General features: G+C 39.1%; 1 protein-coding gene across 1 annotated transcript in view; it reads left to right on the top strand.

Annotated features, from left to right (window-relative positions):
- DES (desmin) overlaps positions 1 to 19,566 on the top strand; it is a 164,978-nt gene that overhangs the window by 34,971 nt on the left and 110,441 nt on the right. Inside the window, exon 2 of the mRNA XM_044075870.1 lies at positions 5,914 to 5,974. Within this exon, the coding sequence (XP_043931805.1) occupies positions 5,914 to 5,974 (61 nt within the window). The remainder of the gene's footprint in view (positions 1 to 5,913; positions 5,975 to 19,566) is intronic.

The raw sequence follows: 19,566 nt of genomic DNA on the forward strand, positions 1-19,566 counted from the left end.
CTGACAACCCCTGTCACATGACAGTAAAAACAGAGGGGAATTATCAATGCAAGTTCCTAGGTCTTGATCTATATTTTGTTTTTTTTTTTTGTAGTGGTGTGTTGTCTATACTATATACATATCATTTTCTCTTTCTCTGAAACAAATCAACAACCTCAAACTCTTCAAACTTGAACTAAAGCAGCACTTCCTGGAGTCTCGGTTGTACTCACGTACCTCCCCAGCTAACTCTCATGTTTTTTTTCCCTTCAACACCCTTAACCATGCTCTTCGTCCACCAACCTATCATATCTCTTTTCTCTCCTTTCTTGTCTCACTCTAGAAATCACTCTTCCAATACCGTTCTACAGCAAGTATGTAATCCCTCCATCCTCCTCCTCTCCTTCCTAGTTTCCTCAGACTACAACCATAAATTATCTTATGTTTTTTTTTCCTAGATCTTATATGTCACAGCATAAACATCACTTTACTCTCGTAACTTATCTCTGATTCTTAAACTTTAGTTCATATAATGGTCGCTCTGCACTTTCTTTATTCTATCTATCCCTTAACAAAACTCTTTTCATTCTCCCTCCTCACACTCCAGACTTCATCAGCTTGTTCATCTATAACTGCACCTGACTTCACTAACTGCATTCATATATAACTATGTATCTGGCCATACTAACTGTATATTAACACAACTTGACAATTTTTATTTGCTATCACTTTATCCAAAACCATTTATGCTACTGTACATTGATATGATATCCATAAGTGTTACATACTGAGTCCTACTATACTTGTATCTGTCTGTATTGCTGCTGGTTCCTATTATTTACATCTCACTGCTTTCGTTTTATTGTTTTGCTTCTTTTTAAGTTATTCAATTTTAAGTTAGGTGCGTAGGTTTTGTATGCATTTTATAATCTTGTATGTAACCACATTCTGGGTCTTTTCTCCCTGAGCCTCCATTAAAAAGGGGTTACCATCCAGTTGGACTTTCCCAGTAAACAAAATAAAATAAATAAATGTGGAGGGGTTGTCTATCAAAAATGATGAAACTACACTTTTTAGCATTTTAGTTTGAGCCCAGTTTTAGTACACTAAGAGTTCACCAAGGAGAGTTCATTCTGGAGGGTTTTGTTGTCACAGAGAGACTTAACAAATCTAATTGCAGTTTGTAGACTTTTTTATCTAGAGGTCTTAGCTCTCTGCTTGCAGAGCTGAGAAGTAAATACTGAAAAGGAGAGGTTCTAACAAAGAGCCCTGAGGGACACCACTGGTCACTTTCATATCTTCCGATGAAGCATCTGCAAATCACACTGTGTGGGTTTTGTCTTCTAGACAGTTTGCTGTCCATCTTACCACACACAGGTCAATTTTTAAAGCATTTAGCTTCTGTATGATGTCATCATGAGGAACAGTGTTTAAGGCCTTGCCTAGATGAAGATATGCTATGTGTTCCTCATGGCCACAGTTTACAACCCTCATAACCCATTTCAAGAAGTTTATCAGATTTAGGAGACAGGATCTACCCTTCCCAAAGACAAACGCTTAGGGCTCAAGTCCAATAAGATTCTTGATATTGTTATTTATGAGGTCAGTTATAATATGTTCCATGGCTTTGCAGATGAGACTTGTTAGGCTAATGGGGTCTGTAATCACTTGAGTCGGTTGAAGAGGCAGGACCACTACAGTGTGCCACTCCAGAATCAGTAGCTAAACATAGGTTAAACAGTTTAAAGGAGTGTGTCAGGTCCCATGGAGGACGTATTTCTGGTCTTGATTAGCATTTTCATTAAATGATCTTTAGAGTTAATTGGGGGAGTAAGGGCTTCATGCATTCCAGGGCCTTGGATAGAAGTCTCAGGTGTGAAATTGGCAACAAATGTCTTTGTATAAGTATTGACAATATCTACTGGGTCAGAATAGGAGGTATCATTATAAATAAATTCAAAGCAATCTGGAGTATTGTTTCTTAGTGTTTTAAAATAACTGAAGAAGGATTTATAATTATCATTGGTTTCAGAGGCTACCTCAAGCACATGGCTTCTTTAGTTTTTTTTTTTTTTGAATCTTTTGGATAGTATCACTGAGAAGAGGGAGTTTTAGATTTACTGAAAAAGTTTAGGTATTTATATCTTTTGTTGTGTAATTAATTTATGGCGTTGGACTAAGCTAAGCTTGCTGCTGTATCAACATCAGGGGAGATGCAGTCATAAAGAAATGTTGATATTTGTCATAAATTAGTTGAATTTGGCAAATTTGTAGTACTTATATTCAGGATCTTGCTGTAGTGATTTTTGGAAGTTTAAAGGAGAAGGTCACAGGTCTGTTGTCATATTTCACTGGGGAAAGACATACCAGAGGAGACATGTTTGTAAGAATCAATTAACAGTGCTGTGTCCTCTAGTAGGTTTATTTACCAACTGCTCAACAGAATTTGTTTATTAAGTCTAAGAATTGGTGGGCATATCCTATATAGGAGGCATGTGTGTCTCAGGTTTTTGGAAGGATAGTTAATTTTTGTTAAGAGGAAGATGATTTACAACACCATGGAATCTTACATGATCATAAGGGGAGAAAGAAGGCATCTGTAATAATCTATTAGCTCATATTTAATCTTGTCTAAAGACAAATAAGGAGACTCCAACCCAAGTACAGAGGACACACTCTGTTTACATAAAATAAGTCTCTATAACTACACAGACATGGATGTTTTCCAAATGCAGGAGTGCCTGAAGATTAGGCAATTTATTGTTTGGGCTTCTGGCACTGAGGACAGACACCTTAATGTGATGACTTTCTTTTTTTGAAAATACTTTTATTAAATTATCACTTAAGACATAGGCATAAATACCTTAACAGAAAAGAAAACAAATTGTATTAATGTTTTTTTCTCATGCATTGTTCAGTATATATATATATATATATATATATATATATATATATATATATATATATATATATATGTTTTCTTTCTTTATAGCAGCTATTAATTGCAACATTGTGATGTGATTTTGGAACTGATATGTTAGATATGTTGGTATTCCATCAACAGTATTGTTCTAAAAAGGTACTACAAGGGAAGCAAAGGCTCTAGCCAGTATGAGGAAAACTTGAAATGAGAGATGTAAGCCATCCTTAGCCAAGCTAGCTGGACTGCTGTGCATCCTGTCCCATGCTGACGCATACTAGAGACTCTCCCAGAATTTACAACAACTTTTAACCAATTATTGAAGTCAGTCATATTTTCTTTGCATTACCTGCATATGTAACATGCACATAATGTTCTGACATATCTCTTTGTATGTCCCTCAGGGATTTTGTCTCAAGCACTGTTTTGCTGTATTTATATTTATCAAGAGTTAGGGTCCTTTGGATTCCTGTAATGTCAGAAAACCAGGAACCTTAAAGATAACTCACTGTAACTCATTTCTTGTCCATCCTTGTTTCTGATGAGTAGGTGTGTTTGACAATGCAGATGCCTGTCACTAAAATATTTGTAAGTGAAGAATCTGGAGCATTTTTGCTCAGTGTGACGCTTCATTCAAGGCATTAGGTGGATGAGTGGCCTGATTGGAATTATGAGGCAAAGCTCACTTACTTAATTAATTTAGTTTATTTATTTATTTAACATTTGTTAATCAGTTAGGTGGACTTTTTTTAGGTGTGACTCAGGCCTGAAGGCAACAGTGTAATGAACCAACAATAATCACTGAATTTAATGGCTTTAATGACAAAGCTAAGTTGGATGCATATAACCCATCTAACACACACACACACACACACACACACACACACACACACACACACACACACACACACACACACACACACATACACACATATACAATATACATATGTGTGTGTGTGTGTGTGTACTAAAACATAAGATTGACAGTAAAAATATAAATAACAAAATATATAAGCTCAAAAATGTCTAAACACAAAGTATTGACGAAATCTTACCAAATCCAAAATCAGTGTTTTTGCAGGAGGCAAACCCCCTGCATCTCTCACAACCCCTGATAATTATGGTTTTCTACTGGCATGCCAAAACCCGCGGTGGTACAGCGGTAGCATTGTTGCCTCTCAGCAAGAGGTTCTCCTGTTCGATTCTCGGCTGGAGTGCCTTCTGTGTGGAGTCTGCATGTCCTCCCCGCGGTCGAGTGGCCCCTGAAACACATGCATGAATGGACATGCCTTCGCTGAAGGTTTGGCATCATGCTGGCAACTCAGCTCCATAAAAATTTACTGCCAATCATTAGCAGACTGGAGTTCCACTGTGGCGACCCCTAACCGGGAAAAGCCAAAAAGACAAACATTGTCATGCCAAAACCACATTGGTCGACCATGTAAAATGTCGACTCTAAATGTGAAATTTGGCATGCAGGAAAGTAAACAAATCCGAAAATGAATACATCGACTACTATGGTTCGATGTCATACACCTCCTGCTATGAACATTAACGTACTGTTAGACTTTAAAGTCAATGGTAAGTTAAGTCTACTGTTTTGAAGCGGGGCTGCACCTCCCCAGACCCCCTGCACATTAAGTATGCCAACTCCAAGATCACACTTCAGTGAAGAAATGGGCTAATTCCCTGTTCCTCACTGAACTGCGATCTCCCTGCACAATGTCGAACCCAAATGCTCGGCTGACACTACCTGTTCAGACTACTGTAGTCAATCGATTTGGGTTCGACATTATGGCAACTTGGAAACTGCAAGTTGACCATATGCCAGTCGACTGATGCAGTTTCCAAGTTTTAATTGTAAACCACTAATTATATATAAGAAATCCAAGGTTACACAACAGTGGGGAAACAGCATAAACCCTTCCCTAATATAACTTTGATTTTGTCAATATTTTGTGGTTATATATTTAGATATTTTCCTGTCGATATTTTTACTGTCAATCTTATACTGCTTAGATCATTTCTAGTACTCCTAACACACACACACACACACACACACACACACACACACACACACACACACACACACACACTCGTATTCGTAACATATCATTGCACTGAACATGCATTTTCTAAAAGGTAAGCAGTCTGAAACTCAAATGTCTGTCATTATTTAGTGACTTCACTCCTCAATGATTTGCCAGAAAACCACACATTTTATGAGATACGAACCAGAACTATAAGATAAAAATCAAGACATTGTGAAATTGTAGACAGATGAGAGGTTTGGCATAGCCTTCCATGAAAATATTTAACAACATAATATAACGTTACATTATTAAATGGCATCAACCCATTTGTGTTTATACGTTTTATTCCAGTACTGATGTCACTGGAAGGCAGCCATGCAAATCTTTCATCTAGCATTTTTCCTGATGATCTCCTAAGCCCATCTATCTGTTGCACTAAAGGAAGAGTGACTTTCTGAGAATTGTTATGCAGCTGAAGCAAGCGAGCTATACAAGTGTTCTGTCTTACCAAGTAACCTTTTCTCCCTGCAAGAGGACCTCTCACCTCCTTGAGAATGCCTGGTATAATATGAGAAAACTGCTTATCCAAAGGTTGATGCTAGAACCATGGAAGAATTTTTCAGACTTTAGGGATGCACACTGTTGCTGTGTCAGCACCCCAGTACTGCGTGAGCTAGAATTCATTGCTGTGCTTCTTGGCTGGAATTATGCTACACTATCCCTCAGGAAGTTTAGCTGAAATTTCCCTATTTTCAATTTTTTTATTAATTTAATGTACCTATTTTGAAGTCTCTGTTACAGGCAAAGTTGGGGTAACTACTATACCATGATGACACCAAGTATATTTGCTTGCACATACTGTGGCATCATGGGTTTGCATTCTACTTACCACATATATCAGTATCTTAAACTATAGTATTTAGAACTTGGGCTTTAACAACGCTGTTATCAGATTACAACTTTGCTTAATTTTCTTTCTAGAATTCAAGAAGAAATTCAACTGAGAGAAGAGGCTGAGAACAATTTGGCTGATTTTAGAGCGGTAAGTTATCAAATACACAATTACAGTACAAGAGAAGTAACACAGAACAAAGAGGGCCATCAGAGAATGTGTGCAATATGCAATATATATGTGATGCTGCTATACATCCGTGTATCTTTATGTACAGAGGGAACACTATTTCTGAACTACGAACAACTGCACATAGTTGAGAGTTTGGTTACATTTCTATTGTAGAACAACTTGTGAAGCAAACAACAGTAACCATTAACTATTTATTTTGTGAAAATGCTGCATTTTAGGCACAGTTTAATGTTAATTCATAAAACTGCATAATTTTACATTTATTCTCTGAAACATAAAATTATTTCTATGAAACACTATGATGTTTGTTTAGAGAGACTAGTTATTATAGCAATAGCCCATGGCTGGGTGTGGGTAAATCCAGCATTACCCACATCCAGCCAAGGGTTATTGCTATTATACAATGAGGTTTGTGTTGTATTGTGTTGGTGTTGTTATTTAGGTTTCTGTTTGTTTTATTTTGTATTCTTCCACTTTTTCTGACAGACAACAGTCCCAGATGTTTAGTTCAAGTTTATTGTTTATTTTATTTGTTTTTCAATTTAAATGCAAGCTGTTATTAATTTTTCAAGAGATGTAAGATGAGAATTATATAAGTAAATATATTTTTTAAAGCAATCAGAATGCTCATTTTTGAATATGCATTATTTCATTTTTGTAACTGCAAATAATTTTAAATATTGGTTGGTAAAATGCATGGGTTGTTGTGGTTATTTTAAGTGTTTATTGGGGCTGTAACAGTTTTTCTTTGTGTTAAGCAGGGAAAGTAGTTTAGTATACTGTCAATGAATTACAGCAGCTCACAAATTGCTCATAACTGTCAACTGTCCAGATTTTTGCCTCATATTTTTCGTCTTTTCTTCATAAAATTTGTGTTTTTCTGAGAAGTCAGTGGGTAATTTAAGGATTAAAGTCACAAATAATGGCAGGCATTTGAGTTTCAGACTTCATATCATTTAAGAAATATGTGCCATCACAGATACTGTTATTTTAGCAAGTTGGTAACTTTAAGAGCAATATTTAAAATGTGTCCATATTTTTGGGCATTTGTCCATCAATTGTCAGGCTTTGTCCAGATTTCTTGAGCTTAGAGGTTAAGAGGTATGGTAATGCTTTATTGCTGTTTCATGGTGTTCATGGTTTGAACCAAAGCAAAATGGAATAACAAAAACTACACTTCCTGAAGGTGCCTCGCAACTAGGACTGCAGGCCATAGGTGAAATCTGCTTGGCACTAAGGTAGATTTCACCTACGGCTTGCAGTCCTGGTTGTGAGGCACCTTCAGGAAGTGTTCATGGTTTGACTAAGTTTTAAGATGTTGCATATGTGAACAGGAAATTTCAGCTGCTCAATGATATTTTAGCGGCCAGCCTTTTTCCTGTTGTTATATGTTGGATTTACAATGGACACGCTGGCTTGATTGACCAATCATTGTGCTTGTTTTTTGGAACTTACAATGTTCCATTGTATAAAAACAAATATCCAACAGTTAGAATACAATTCCTTACAGAAATGGTAGGGGACGTGGCCATCTGTTTAGGCAACTCGAGATTATTGTTAATCTTATGTGTAACCACACGAGTTACATAATATTTACTGTAGAAATACCTTTTATTTTTGGTAGCACATCATCTGTTTTGCCAATACTTGTTCTGAAATGTTTTATTTTACTCTGTCTCATTTTACCGGCCACTAGCAGGAATGGTTTTAAGAATGGATAAAGTGCTAGATAATGTAGGATAACAGCTACTGTAGGGGGCATATTTCTTGATGTAACTGAACAAGCATTACAATGAATTATTATTTAAGTGTGTGCCTGTGTAGTATACAGTTGAAAACAGTCTTCTTGCTCTAAAAGCTGTCTTTGCCCAAACACAAACTCTTCAGTCTGTTCACATCAAAATCATAAGGCACCCATACTAAATCAGCATCAACACACAAATTTCAAAGAATCACACATCAGATCTCCACTAACTCCGAAGGCAACAAGGATGCTTGTATTGTTTTCTTTACCCCCAAATGTACAGATACATGTGCACTAATGTGTGCATACCTGGATGCGCACACACACACACACACACACACACACACACACACACACACACACACACACACACACACACACTCAGGCAGGTGATACTGGGAAAGAAATAGACTAATGACAGGTAGTTGTCTTAGAGTCTGTCCACTCCAACCAGAGAAACATCCTTTATTTCATTTTACTAATGCATGCAATGACATCTTTAGGGACTGTAATACAGCTGGTTATGTCTCTCTGGGATTCCAGCTATGAGAAACCTGCTATAGAGCTAAGAATATGTACTGTATTCCTCTCCTCAGGCCCATTATAGGATGAGCAGTTGCCCGTCATATCCTTGGCCCTAGCACCAAAGAACAATTAACCAATGTAATGCTTACTCTCTATTTTACCAAAACTGTTATGCTCTCGAGCCAGTTCCTGAAACAGAGCTGTAGGCTGTGCTGATGAAAGAGCTGTATTTGTACACAGGGAATAATTCCTCAATGCGGTCTTCTTATGAGCATGTGTAAGTAGTGATTCAAGTGTTCCAAGAGTAACAGAGTTGGCATTAATCTCAAACTTCAGCTGCTATGAGGTACACTCCAGAATCTATCATTTGTAACATTTCTTATTTGTTTGTTTGTGTCTTTCAGCTTTTCCCGGTTAGAGGTCGCCACAGCGGAACTCCAGTCCGCTAATGATTGGCAGTTGATTTTTACGTACCGGCTTGTACTTAAAAAGTACACGTTGTCATCTTCAGGTTAAGAAACTAACAACTTCAGCAATGTTGATTTAAATTCCTTTTTATTTTAATGCTCAAATTCATATGTTTGTCTGCTTCCTCTCTTTCTTCCCCAAATAGAATGGACAGTGTTTTCCATCAATGTCACGTCCAAAGGTATCCAGTTCTTACTGGACTATTGGGCTACTTTCCAATATAGGCTCATAGGTGTGTACTAGACAAGCTGCCTTTGAGGTCCATTTTAAGTCATGCCAATTTCCCTTTCTGTGCTCCAAATAACCTATCCCATTTTGTTATAGACTGGCCTTACCCATCCTAGAGTCAATAATTATATATTACCCCTAATGAGAATAAATGGCATCATAGCATAGATAATTTGAGAGGACCTGTGCATGGGATAAATCATTTAGGAGCTGCATCTGTCCATTAGTAGGACACAGAGCAGTCCTGAGGTGATTTTTGTCTTTCCCATCCATAGATCTAAGTTGCATTCGAAAATGGACAGGGATGGACTTTCTTTTATGTGGATGGTCAGCCTATTCCATACCATTGATATCCTCTGTGAAATGCACCTCCCTCTCCAACCTGTTCTGTAGATGTTGCAGAAGAGGTTTAGATTCCTAGTCACACTATTTCTGATGCAATTTGGCTTGATAATGTGCAGTAAATCCATTAGAAATGGGTCAGAGGATGCCTTGTATGCCAAACACAGGCCACCTCTTAACAGTCTGTAGGACACAGAGTATAGTGACAGGGCTTTGAGTTGGTCCATGTAAGACATGTTGTTTAGGCGTTGTATCTTTTTACTACAGTATCTCTGGGGCATCCCAGTTACTGCATGAATAGATAAATGCCAAAGTGGGCATTATATTCAATGACTGGCCTAAAGAGGGATGAGTAAAGGGAGATAATGACATCCCTAGATCTAGACACAATCCCTTTGTTTATAAGCTCTGCAATATAGAAGTACTTCTTACAACAATAGACACATGTTGGTCAAAAGTAAGGTCACTATCCACACAAGTTACTAAATCCTGAACAGCTAGGTTAAATCTTAGGGGTTTATTGTCAATGGGTAGATCCCTGGGGTAGATGATTTCCCAAAGGATAAAATAATACATTTTTTGGCATTTAATTTCAGACCATGATTTTGACACCAGTTTATTTGAGACAAACCTTCCTGTATGATGGCTAAGTCATTTGGGGATTTGATGACTGCTCCTAGTTTGCAGTCATCTACAAACTTAGGTCAGTCAGAAGCCTTTGGTATTGGCTTTTACTTCAGAAAAGCAGATGCCAAACAGAAGAAGCCCCAGCTGGTGACTGGTCTCTTTGTGGAGGCATTCCCCTAGTCTGATTATCTGCATCTTGTCTGTGAACCAGTTGGCAATCTAGAGGGTGACCCAGGAGTTTATTCCCAGCTAATTTTAGCTTTTCTACAATGTCTAAGTGGGGATCTGTGTGAAAAGGTCTGGCCAGGTCAAGGTATGTAGTGTGCATCATTTTGCCTTCATCCATTGCTTTGGTGACCTTTTAAAAAAAATCCACCACATTGAGTAAGCATGACTTGCCTTTAATGAATCCAGACTGACAAAGTGTAGTGTCTGGAGTTTCATTATATCCTGATTGATTAATTCCATGATAAATCTTTCCATGGTTTTGCATATTAGGCTGACCATACTTATGAGTCTGTAACTGCCTGGGTCTGTTGAAGGTCCTCCCTTATGTAGGGGATTGACTGTAGCTGTTCTCCATTGGCTTGGTACAAAACCTGTATGGAGGCAGAGACTGAATGTTGTTGTTAGGGGTGTGGCTAAATTGTGCTTCATGCTATTTAGGATGCATCCAGGAATTCTGTTAGGTTCCATTGATACAGTATTTTTAGCTTTAGCTAGCACTTTTAGGACTTGGTCTTGTATAAAATCTGGAGATGAGCCGGTTTCAGGTATACCTTTCACGGATAGTGATAACTGATTAGTGATGAATATTTTATATATTCTATATATTTCATGGACACAGAAAACAAAGGGAAATGAGCCATTCCCTTTGGTTCTAAAGTGTAGTATGACAGTATGAGAACTCTTGCTAAATACATTATAAAACAGAGCAGACAAATTGTGAATCAATGTTACTAGAGGTGTAAACTAAGCCATGATAGCTGCATATATATAAATGTTTCACAGTATCCTACATAACATGCTATCTAAGGTAAAAGTGGTCCCATAAATTCTCACCCTATCCTACTGAACTACAACATATAAAGTTTCTGATATGCATAGCTAAAACATATAATATGTCTGGTATGCACAACTGCAATAAATGATGGTTTAAGTACATATTATATGTGAAATAGTTACAAGTCTTTATTTATGGATATGTTTTACAAAACCTATTTGTGATATTTTCCCTTTATCACTGTCGAGAGAGAAGAACTGTGCATCATTCCTGCTGCCAGGGAGGTGGTTGATATGTTACCATCAAACATAGGTTCATAGGTAGGTACTAGGCTATCGGCCCCAGGGCCTATATAAGCCTAGCCATAAAGATTCCCTGGCTTTCACCACCCGAAAAATTATTTTCCTGTGCCCCTGTCAAGCAGAGCCACAGAAGTGATCCCCAGGGTGAATTTGCTATTTCCCATCCAATCATCAAGATTTTGGAGAGCTAATGAGGTGCTCTGCTTGACAGGAATGGGCAGTCTGTTCCAGAGTATGAGGAGTCTCTGGGACAGGAACATATCACTCCAGCATATTTTGTTTATTGGGGTGACGAGGTTTAGGTCCCTGGAGCATGTGGCTCGGAGGAATTAGGATTTCTTTAAGTGTAGCATGTCCAACAGCTCTGGATTTGACATGGCTTTGTAGGTTAGGCAGAGATCACCTATGAGTAGACGATATGCAACGGAGTAGAGTTGGAGTTTTTTGAGATGGTCTGCATAGGGCATCTGTTTGAGGCTGGTGATCCTCTTTGCAAGGTATTTCTTTGGCCTTTCCAGTTGTTGTAAATGTTTTGTGAGGTACATACCAAACAGGGCATTGTACTCTATAATAGGTCTAATGAGGGATGAGTAGAGAGAAACAATGACCTCCTTTTTTGTGGATGAGAAACCTTTTGTGATGAGGTATGCCATGTAGAAGGATTTCCTGACTACTGTGGCGATGTGATTATCAAAGGAGAGACTACTGTTCACCTGTGTCCCTAGGTCTCTTATCATACTTTCATTGTTAAGTGGACTACCACCTATGTGGTAGTTCATGGGCACAGGGTTTATTCAAAGGGGATGACTATGCATTTTTTGGCGTTGAGCTTGAGGCCATGGCTTGGACACCAGGCATCTGTCTCAGTGAGGCCCTTTTGTAGAATGTCCACATTATTTGGGGATTCAATAATGGCTCCCAGTTTGCAGTCAACTGCGAACTGTGTTAGCCATAGACCCTCTGTGTTGGCCTGAACTTCAGAGAAGTAGATGCCAAACAGGAGTGGACCCAGGACTGAACCCTGTGATACACCACTTTTCACTGGTCTGGAGTCAGATTTGGAGTTGGCTACTTTCACGGTGTGGGTTCTGTCAGTGAGTCAGTTGGCAACCCATCATGTGACATAGGGATTTATGCCCAGTTTAGTGAGTTTATCTATGATTCCAGAGTGGGGGATGGTGTTGAATGCCTTGGGGAGGTCTAGATAGGCTGTGTGAACCACATTACCCTCGTCCATGGCTCTGGTAACTGCTTCAAAGAAGTCAATCTGGTTTAGGAGACATGATCTGCCTTTCATGAACCCAACCTGAGTGGGGTCCAGTGTCTGAAGGTTAACTATGTCTTTGTTTTTAAGTTCCATGATGATATGTTCCATGGCCTTGTAGATCAGGCTCATCAGGCTAATGAGGCAGTAGTTCCCATGGTCAGTGGTGGATCCCCCCTTGTGGAGTGGGATAACTGTAGCTGTGTGGCATTCAGTAGGCACAAAGCCTGATGTGAGGCTCTGATTGAACATGTACTTAGGATGGGTGCTAGTTCATTTCGTAGTTCATGCAGAACACAGGCTGGGATGTTGTCTGGTCCCATGGATGCTGTATTCTTGGCTTTGGAGAGTGGGGTTTTTACCTGTGCGGTCGTGATTACTGGGACTTGGCATTCTTCCGGTATTGAGATGGGCCTTTTAGGGGGTGAGAGGGGGTGAAGTTAGCACTGAACCTATCTGCCAGGATGTTAGCAATATCAGTTGGTTCTGTATATTTAGTGCCATTGTGCTGTAACTCAGAGCAGATCTGAGTGTTGCCAATAAGATTCTTGACATAACTATAGAATGCCTTGTGGTTGTCTTTGGAATCTGTGGCGATTTTGTTTTTGTAACTAGCTTTGGAGGATTTTATACTGAGGCTAACAAGGGAGTTTTTCCAATCTTGGGATTTTATTCTTTTTTGCAAACGTTTCTTCCTTCTGTTGTAGAGTTTGTTTATGGCAGGGGACCACCAGATTGGCTTCCTTTTTTGGAGGAGTGCGTCTTAGTTCTATTTGGGATGGTACGGTCCATGCACTTGTGTATGTGTTCATACAGTGCATTAGTGTAAGATTCAGCAGTCGTACTTCTACTTTCCATCTGCATGGGTGTCGTGAAGTTTGCCACTTCTGTCTTAAGAAGCATGAAGTTGGCTTTGGAAAAGCTTTTTATGGTGGTTACCTTAATGGGGTTGGGGGCTGGATGTGGATGTCTAGGGTGATTAGCTTCTGGTCGGATCTGACCAACGAGGAGCTGTCCTCTGGTGTGGAGCATCGGTCGCCCATGTTGGTAATGATGAGGTCTGGGATATTGGTGCCCCTGGTGGGGTTATGGATAAGTTGATCCAAGGCATTGGCATTTATGAATTCCAAAAATCGTTGAGCAAATGTGTTGGTACATAAGTAGTTTTTTCAGTTAATGGCAGGGTAGTTGAATTCACCCAGTATTAGGGTATTTGGTTACACCTTAATATTTTCCAGTATGTTAAGAAAAGTGGAGTGGGAATCATGGAGCATGGTGGGGGATCTGTAGCAAGCTACAATATGGATTGCAGTCTTGCCTAGTGTTAGTTGCACCTGGAGAATCTCAGATGCATTATGTTGGGCAACTAGCCTGGCAGTGTGGATATCCTGGTGAATATGGACACACCTTTGCCTTTAGTGTTTCCAGGTTAGGTAGCCGAAAGGTATGGTATGAATTGTTGCCTGGTATTTCAGGGGTGCTCTCTGGAGCCTTGAACCAGGTCTCTGTCACTGCACAGATGTTGATGTTCTCCATTTTAAGGAGTGCCTCGAGTGAGTGCATTTTGAGGTTTAGACATCTAGCATTGAGTAGCATTACCCTCAGATTTTGTTACAGTGGTAATTTTGTCATTTGAACCCTGCCTAAAAAGGCACTATAGGGGTGGCAAGAGCCTTAGCCAGGATCCAGAATCCCAGGGGCAACAGGTGCAGGCCATCTCTGGCAAAGCATCGTGGTCTGTCAATCATGTCAACCCAGACAGACAGATACTGGATCCCCTTAGAATGACACCAGAAGCTTAGCCAATTGTTGAAGTCAATCATTTTGTCCTTGTCCTGTGGTATCACTCTGGGCAATGGCAGGATGCTACTCAGGGCTAGGGTCATACCTGCCTGGGCTACAAGATCTGAAAGCTCCTCCATGTCTCTTTTCATGTAGCAATAACAACCACAGAGGTTCCAAACATGGCAAATACAATCTTTGCTTTGTTTTGTTGATTCTTTTATTCTAAAAAATACAAACAGGTAAGCGCTTTCACGGATAACAAACTCCGCTTCATCAGACCATGTTAAACACAATATAACAGATGACTATTTACATGTTACAGCAGCCAATCAAGTACAAGTCTAAAAGGAAGGGAAATGTCAATACATTTAAATTACATACTGTAGTGCAAAATAGACTTGCTTTGTGCTGACAATTGAAAGCAGCTCACATCCACAATGTTAAACACTATCAAACTATTGCAGCCTTAAAAACACAACACATATACATGCATAAAAACAGATTATTATACAAATAAATAGCAGCATTTATTAAAGCAGCAACTAATAATAAAATGTCTAAAAAATCCTGCTGATTCCTTGCTATATCAGCATGGACAGTAATGAAAAAAACAAAGCAGTCAATCTGTTTGAAAGTCTAAAGACAGAAGTAGTTGAACTAGTGTGGCTATTATATGGTACTAATAAAAACTGCCTGATACTAAATGTATAGTTAACAAAAATGAGGATAGGATGGTGTGTAAACTGTGTGACACGCAAATGCTACCAAATGCATAATTGAGAGATATAAATATAGTCATAGAACATCATGATAAAAATTGATTTTATCATATTAACAGCAAGGGCTAACAATGTTTCAGAACTCTTGCTTTAAGGAAAGGTTTTATTGATACCTTGCTGTTCAAACCCGGGGGTTTGTCAGCTTGTAGCTGAATAATCCATTTCTGTTCTATGGTTCAGTCTTGTTTGATAGATCATCACCTCGAATGTTAGCATGCGCTAACTCTAAAGCAAAGAACTTGAACTTATGACTGGGGCCTGTCTCATTAACATGCATAGCTAAAGCACTGGATACTTTCACATTTCTAATGTCTCTCAGATGTTCAAGGATCCTGTCCTTGAAAGCCCTGTTTGTCTTACCTACATAGTAGGAAAAACAAATGATGCAGAAACAGAAGTATACCAGATTCTTGGTTTGACAATCCGCATAGAAACTAGTGTCAATAATGAAGCCAAGTTGGGGGTGAAGGAAATGACCCCCAGTGTGTATGCATATACAAGCCATACACCTTCTGCAGGTGTAGATACCCTTTCTGTCAGCTTGGGCATAGCTAGGAGGATTCAATGGTCTATAACAAAGTTGATTTTTGAGAGATTTGTTGTTCCTAAATGTAAAATCAGGCTTATTTCCAATCATTCCTTCTAGTTCAGGTATATTTAGAAGAATATCCCAGTTGGCACTGATAGTGTCACATACCATGCTGATGTTACTAGCATAGGTCAGAGGCATCCTAAGCTTATTGCCAACATTCATAGGGGTACGACTCTGATCAACAATTTGTTCAGGAGTCTGTGCAGAGGTAGAGCTATGATTAATACTAAAATATGGTTTACATCTGCCTTCCCTCTCATTCCAGGCTTTAAGTATTTGTGTTTCAATGACTTATCTCCTGTATCCTCTGTTTATAAATTCTTCCTTGAGTAGGATGAGTGCCTTTTCTAACTGTGCATCCTCATTATGTAGACGCATGATAAGGAAAATTTGCCCCCGAAGCACATTTAGTTTGGTATGATTAGGATGCATGCTATTATTGTGTAGAACGTTATTTCTTCTGACACTTTTCCTGTAAACGCTCATGGACATGGAATATAGGGCATCCCTACTGATCTGTACATCTAAGAACTCTACAAGAATGGAGGAATATTTATAAGTAAATTTCAAAAAAAGTGTTCACTCCATTTATATACTGAAAGAACTCCAGCAAGGATTCTTCAGGGCCCTGCCACACAGAACAATATCGTCCACAAAGCACGTATGCCATCTAATCAATGTGCCAAACCTATCATTGGATAGAATGTACTCATTTTCCCAATTGACCAACGTTAGGTTGGCGTAGCTATTAGCACAAGCTGTGCCCATAGCCACACCAACTTTTTGCAAATAAAAACCATCATTGAAAACAAAAGCACTGTTCTCCAAGATAATTTCTAAGAGGGTACAGAGAAGATGAACTTTGTCGGTGGATGTATTGTCTGTGAGTAGTACATGTCTAACATTCTCTATCCCCCAATCATTCGGTATGACCGTAAAAAGAGAGGCGATATCTAAGGTAACAAAGAAGCACGGTCCTGCAATAACATCAACATAATTATTAAGCTGAGACAAAAAATCTTTTGTATCTATTAATATGGTCTTGCATTTCTATAAAACCACATGTAAATTCTTTTCTACAAAAATCGACAAAGGTTCAGTAATCCAGCCTCTACTGGATACTATAGGCCTCATTGGTGGTTTTGATAGACTTTTATGTATTTTAGGGAGGCCATATAATATGGGAATAGTGGGATTTTCTACCTTAAAATAGTCAAACAATGGTTCTGAGATTAAACCAGTCAATAACAGGTGAAAGATCAAAAATTCCACTTTTTCAATTATTCCTTTCAAGTACCACTGCTGACAAAGAAATGTATGTGCCAGTCTCTCCTAATAATTCCATCATAGCAGATAGATACATATCCTTATCCAACACAACTATGCCTCCCCCTTTGTCGGCTGGTCTTAACTCAATGCTCTTCATATTTTTTAACTCAAATAGAGCCTGCCTTTCAAGATATGTCATATTGAAAAAACAGTCATTCTGTTTACCAGTAAATTTCTGTCTTAACTGCTTTTCCCATACGTCTATAAACAACTGTACAGTAGGATTAGTAGGAGGTACAAACGTGCTTGGTTTTTTAAAAATATTTTCCTTCCCTGTATTGTTTTTAAATATAGTTTTAAGGGTAAGAGTTCTACCAAACATCTTAAGATCACATATAACATCAGTCAAGACAGCTCTTTGGACTGGAACAAATGTTAGCCCTTTGTTTAAAACAGAGATATGTGTTCTAGTCAGCTTAGCAGATGAAATATTAATCACAAGACCTGCTTCATTCTCTTTTCATTTCTTGATACATCTTCTTCGCTCTGGGGGTGCCGAATCCTGGGATTCGTGTACCGATTCCTGGATCTGCCACGTATCGGTAGTGGATCCTTCAATAAAAAAGGTGCTTCAGTTGTACTGGATACAGCTGAAACTCTCATATTCCTCAGAGAATTGTTCTGAGGTGTAAGTGCCTGTTTCTGTCTTAACAGGAGCTTCATTTTTTATAGGGGCAGCTACAATAGTATCTGTATTATTCACTACATTGATTGTAGTACTGCTATTAGTACTTGATTCTGACATCAAACTTGACACACTCCCTGTAGCAATGGGAATGTGAAATAGCTGTTGTGAGTGCGCAGGTCCTGAGACAATTGTGTGAGCAGTCTCAGGCATCCGTCTACTTCCTATGACACATTGTGAAGATGAATGAATTACTGGTCTCTCTCTGGACCAAGAGAAAACACTGCCGTTTGCAAAGTCGGATTTATCCCTTTGAATCTTCTTGGCTTTGACATTTGCAAGTCTCTTGTCATATGCAGAGATATTCTCAAAAAGAACATCTAACTTATCGCCAATAATATCCACAAAATGTGTCAAAAATGTTATTCTGCATTGCTTCTATCTGCTTATGTAGCTCCGCCTCTTCAGGCCTGAAAAAGTCTATCAGCATCTGCATATATCTTGCGCTGCATTCTAAGTTGAGGAATTGCCAACGCCTTAAAAGTTCAGGGTAGGTTGTGCCATAAGAAGGCATTGTTAAAACCCTGAGCCCTCTTGGTGCTATTTGTAGATTTAGTGAAGCTTCCAGATGAAAGCGTTGCCACTGCAAACACTTGTATTTATACATGGCATTCTCCAGAGAGCAATAATCTCTAACAAAGGTCTCTGACCTATTCTGGTCTGGAATAGCACTTGTAGATGGTATAGTCACTATTCCATTCAACAGTGGATTGTTTTGTTCTTGCAAAAGTGCATTAAAACGATTGAAAACAGATCTGTTAGACACAGCACTTGTAGAAAAAGAGGCAGTATCTTCCGGTCCAGTGCTGCCTTCTGCCATGCTCAAAAACAAGGAAACAAACAAACTAGAATATAGGATACAACAGAGACCTCGTTTCTGATGAAGAAACCACAAAGGAAAAGAAAAATAGCAGCAAAAACAACCACAGAGGTTCCAAACACGGCAAATATGATCTTTGCTTTGTTTTGTTGATTCTTTTATTCTAAAAAATACAAACAGGTAAGCGCTTTCACGGATAACAAACTCTGCTTCACCAGACCACAATGTAACAGATGACTATTTAAATGCTACAGCAGCCAATCAAGTGCAAGTCTAAAAGGAAGGTAAAGGTCAGTATATTTAACTTACATACTGCAGTGCAAAATAGACTTGCTTTGTGCTGACAATTCCTTCATCAGAAACGAGGTCTCTGTTGTATCCTATATAATTTTCATGTAGTCCAGGGAGGTACATCTCAGGTCATTCATTCCAACATCGACAATGACAGAGTCATATTTGTACTTGTTGTGGAGGGACCTGAGTGAGTGAGTTATGTGGTGGATCCTGGCACCCGACAGACAGCTGACTGTAATTTTCTCCTTGTTTAGCCTGATGAGTAGGGGCATCAGTGTGCCTGAGTATAGAATCGTCTATGACTAGTGTGTTAGGTACATTGTTTTGCCTTAGAGGCTGACGTTGAGTGGCGCACTGGTTTTGTGAGCTATGTGTCATTTGAGTTGTGTTGGAGGGGTGGTGGTTGTTTGCGTTTCAGCTTCGGAGGTCTTGGTTGCTTGGGAATATTTTTTATTAAGAACCTCCATGCATGTAGGTGTGTGTTTTGTGTTACTATGTGTGGGATTTGGTGGTGTAGGTTTTGAAGGACTATGTGTTGTGCGTGGTGTGGTGTGGGTGTTTACCTTCTCCTCTTGACTGACTAGTCCAGTCTTAGCAGGAGAGAGCTTGGCTTCCAGCTTGGCTATATAAGTGCATCTCTCACAGGTTGTAGTATTGGGTGGTAGGAGGAGAGGGTTGTCTGTGTACATGAGGCAATTGCTACATTGTCCCAAGATGTCCAGAGTCACCAGGTGACAGGAGAAAACACCGGAAGCTGATCCTT

Source organism: Protopterus annectens, chromosome 6.part1 (genome assembly GCF_019279795.1).
Source record: "Protopterus annectens isolate FY-2018-M chromosome 6.part1, PAN1.0, whole genome shotgun sequence".
NCBI lineage: Eukaryota > Metazoa > Chordata > Ceratodontiformes > Protopteridae > Protopterus > Protopterus annectens.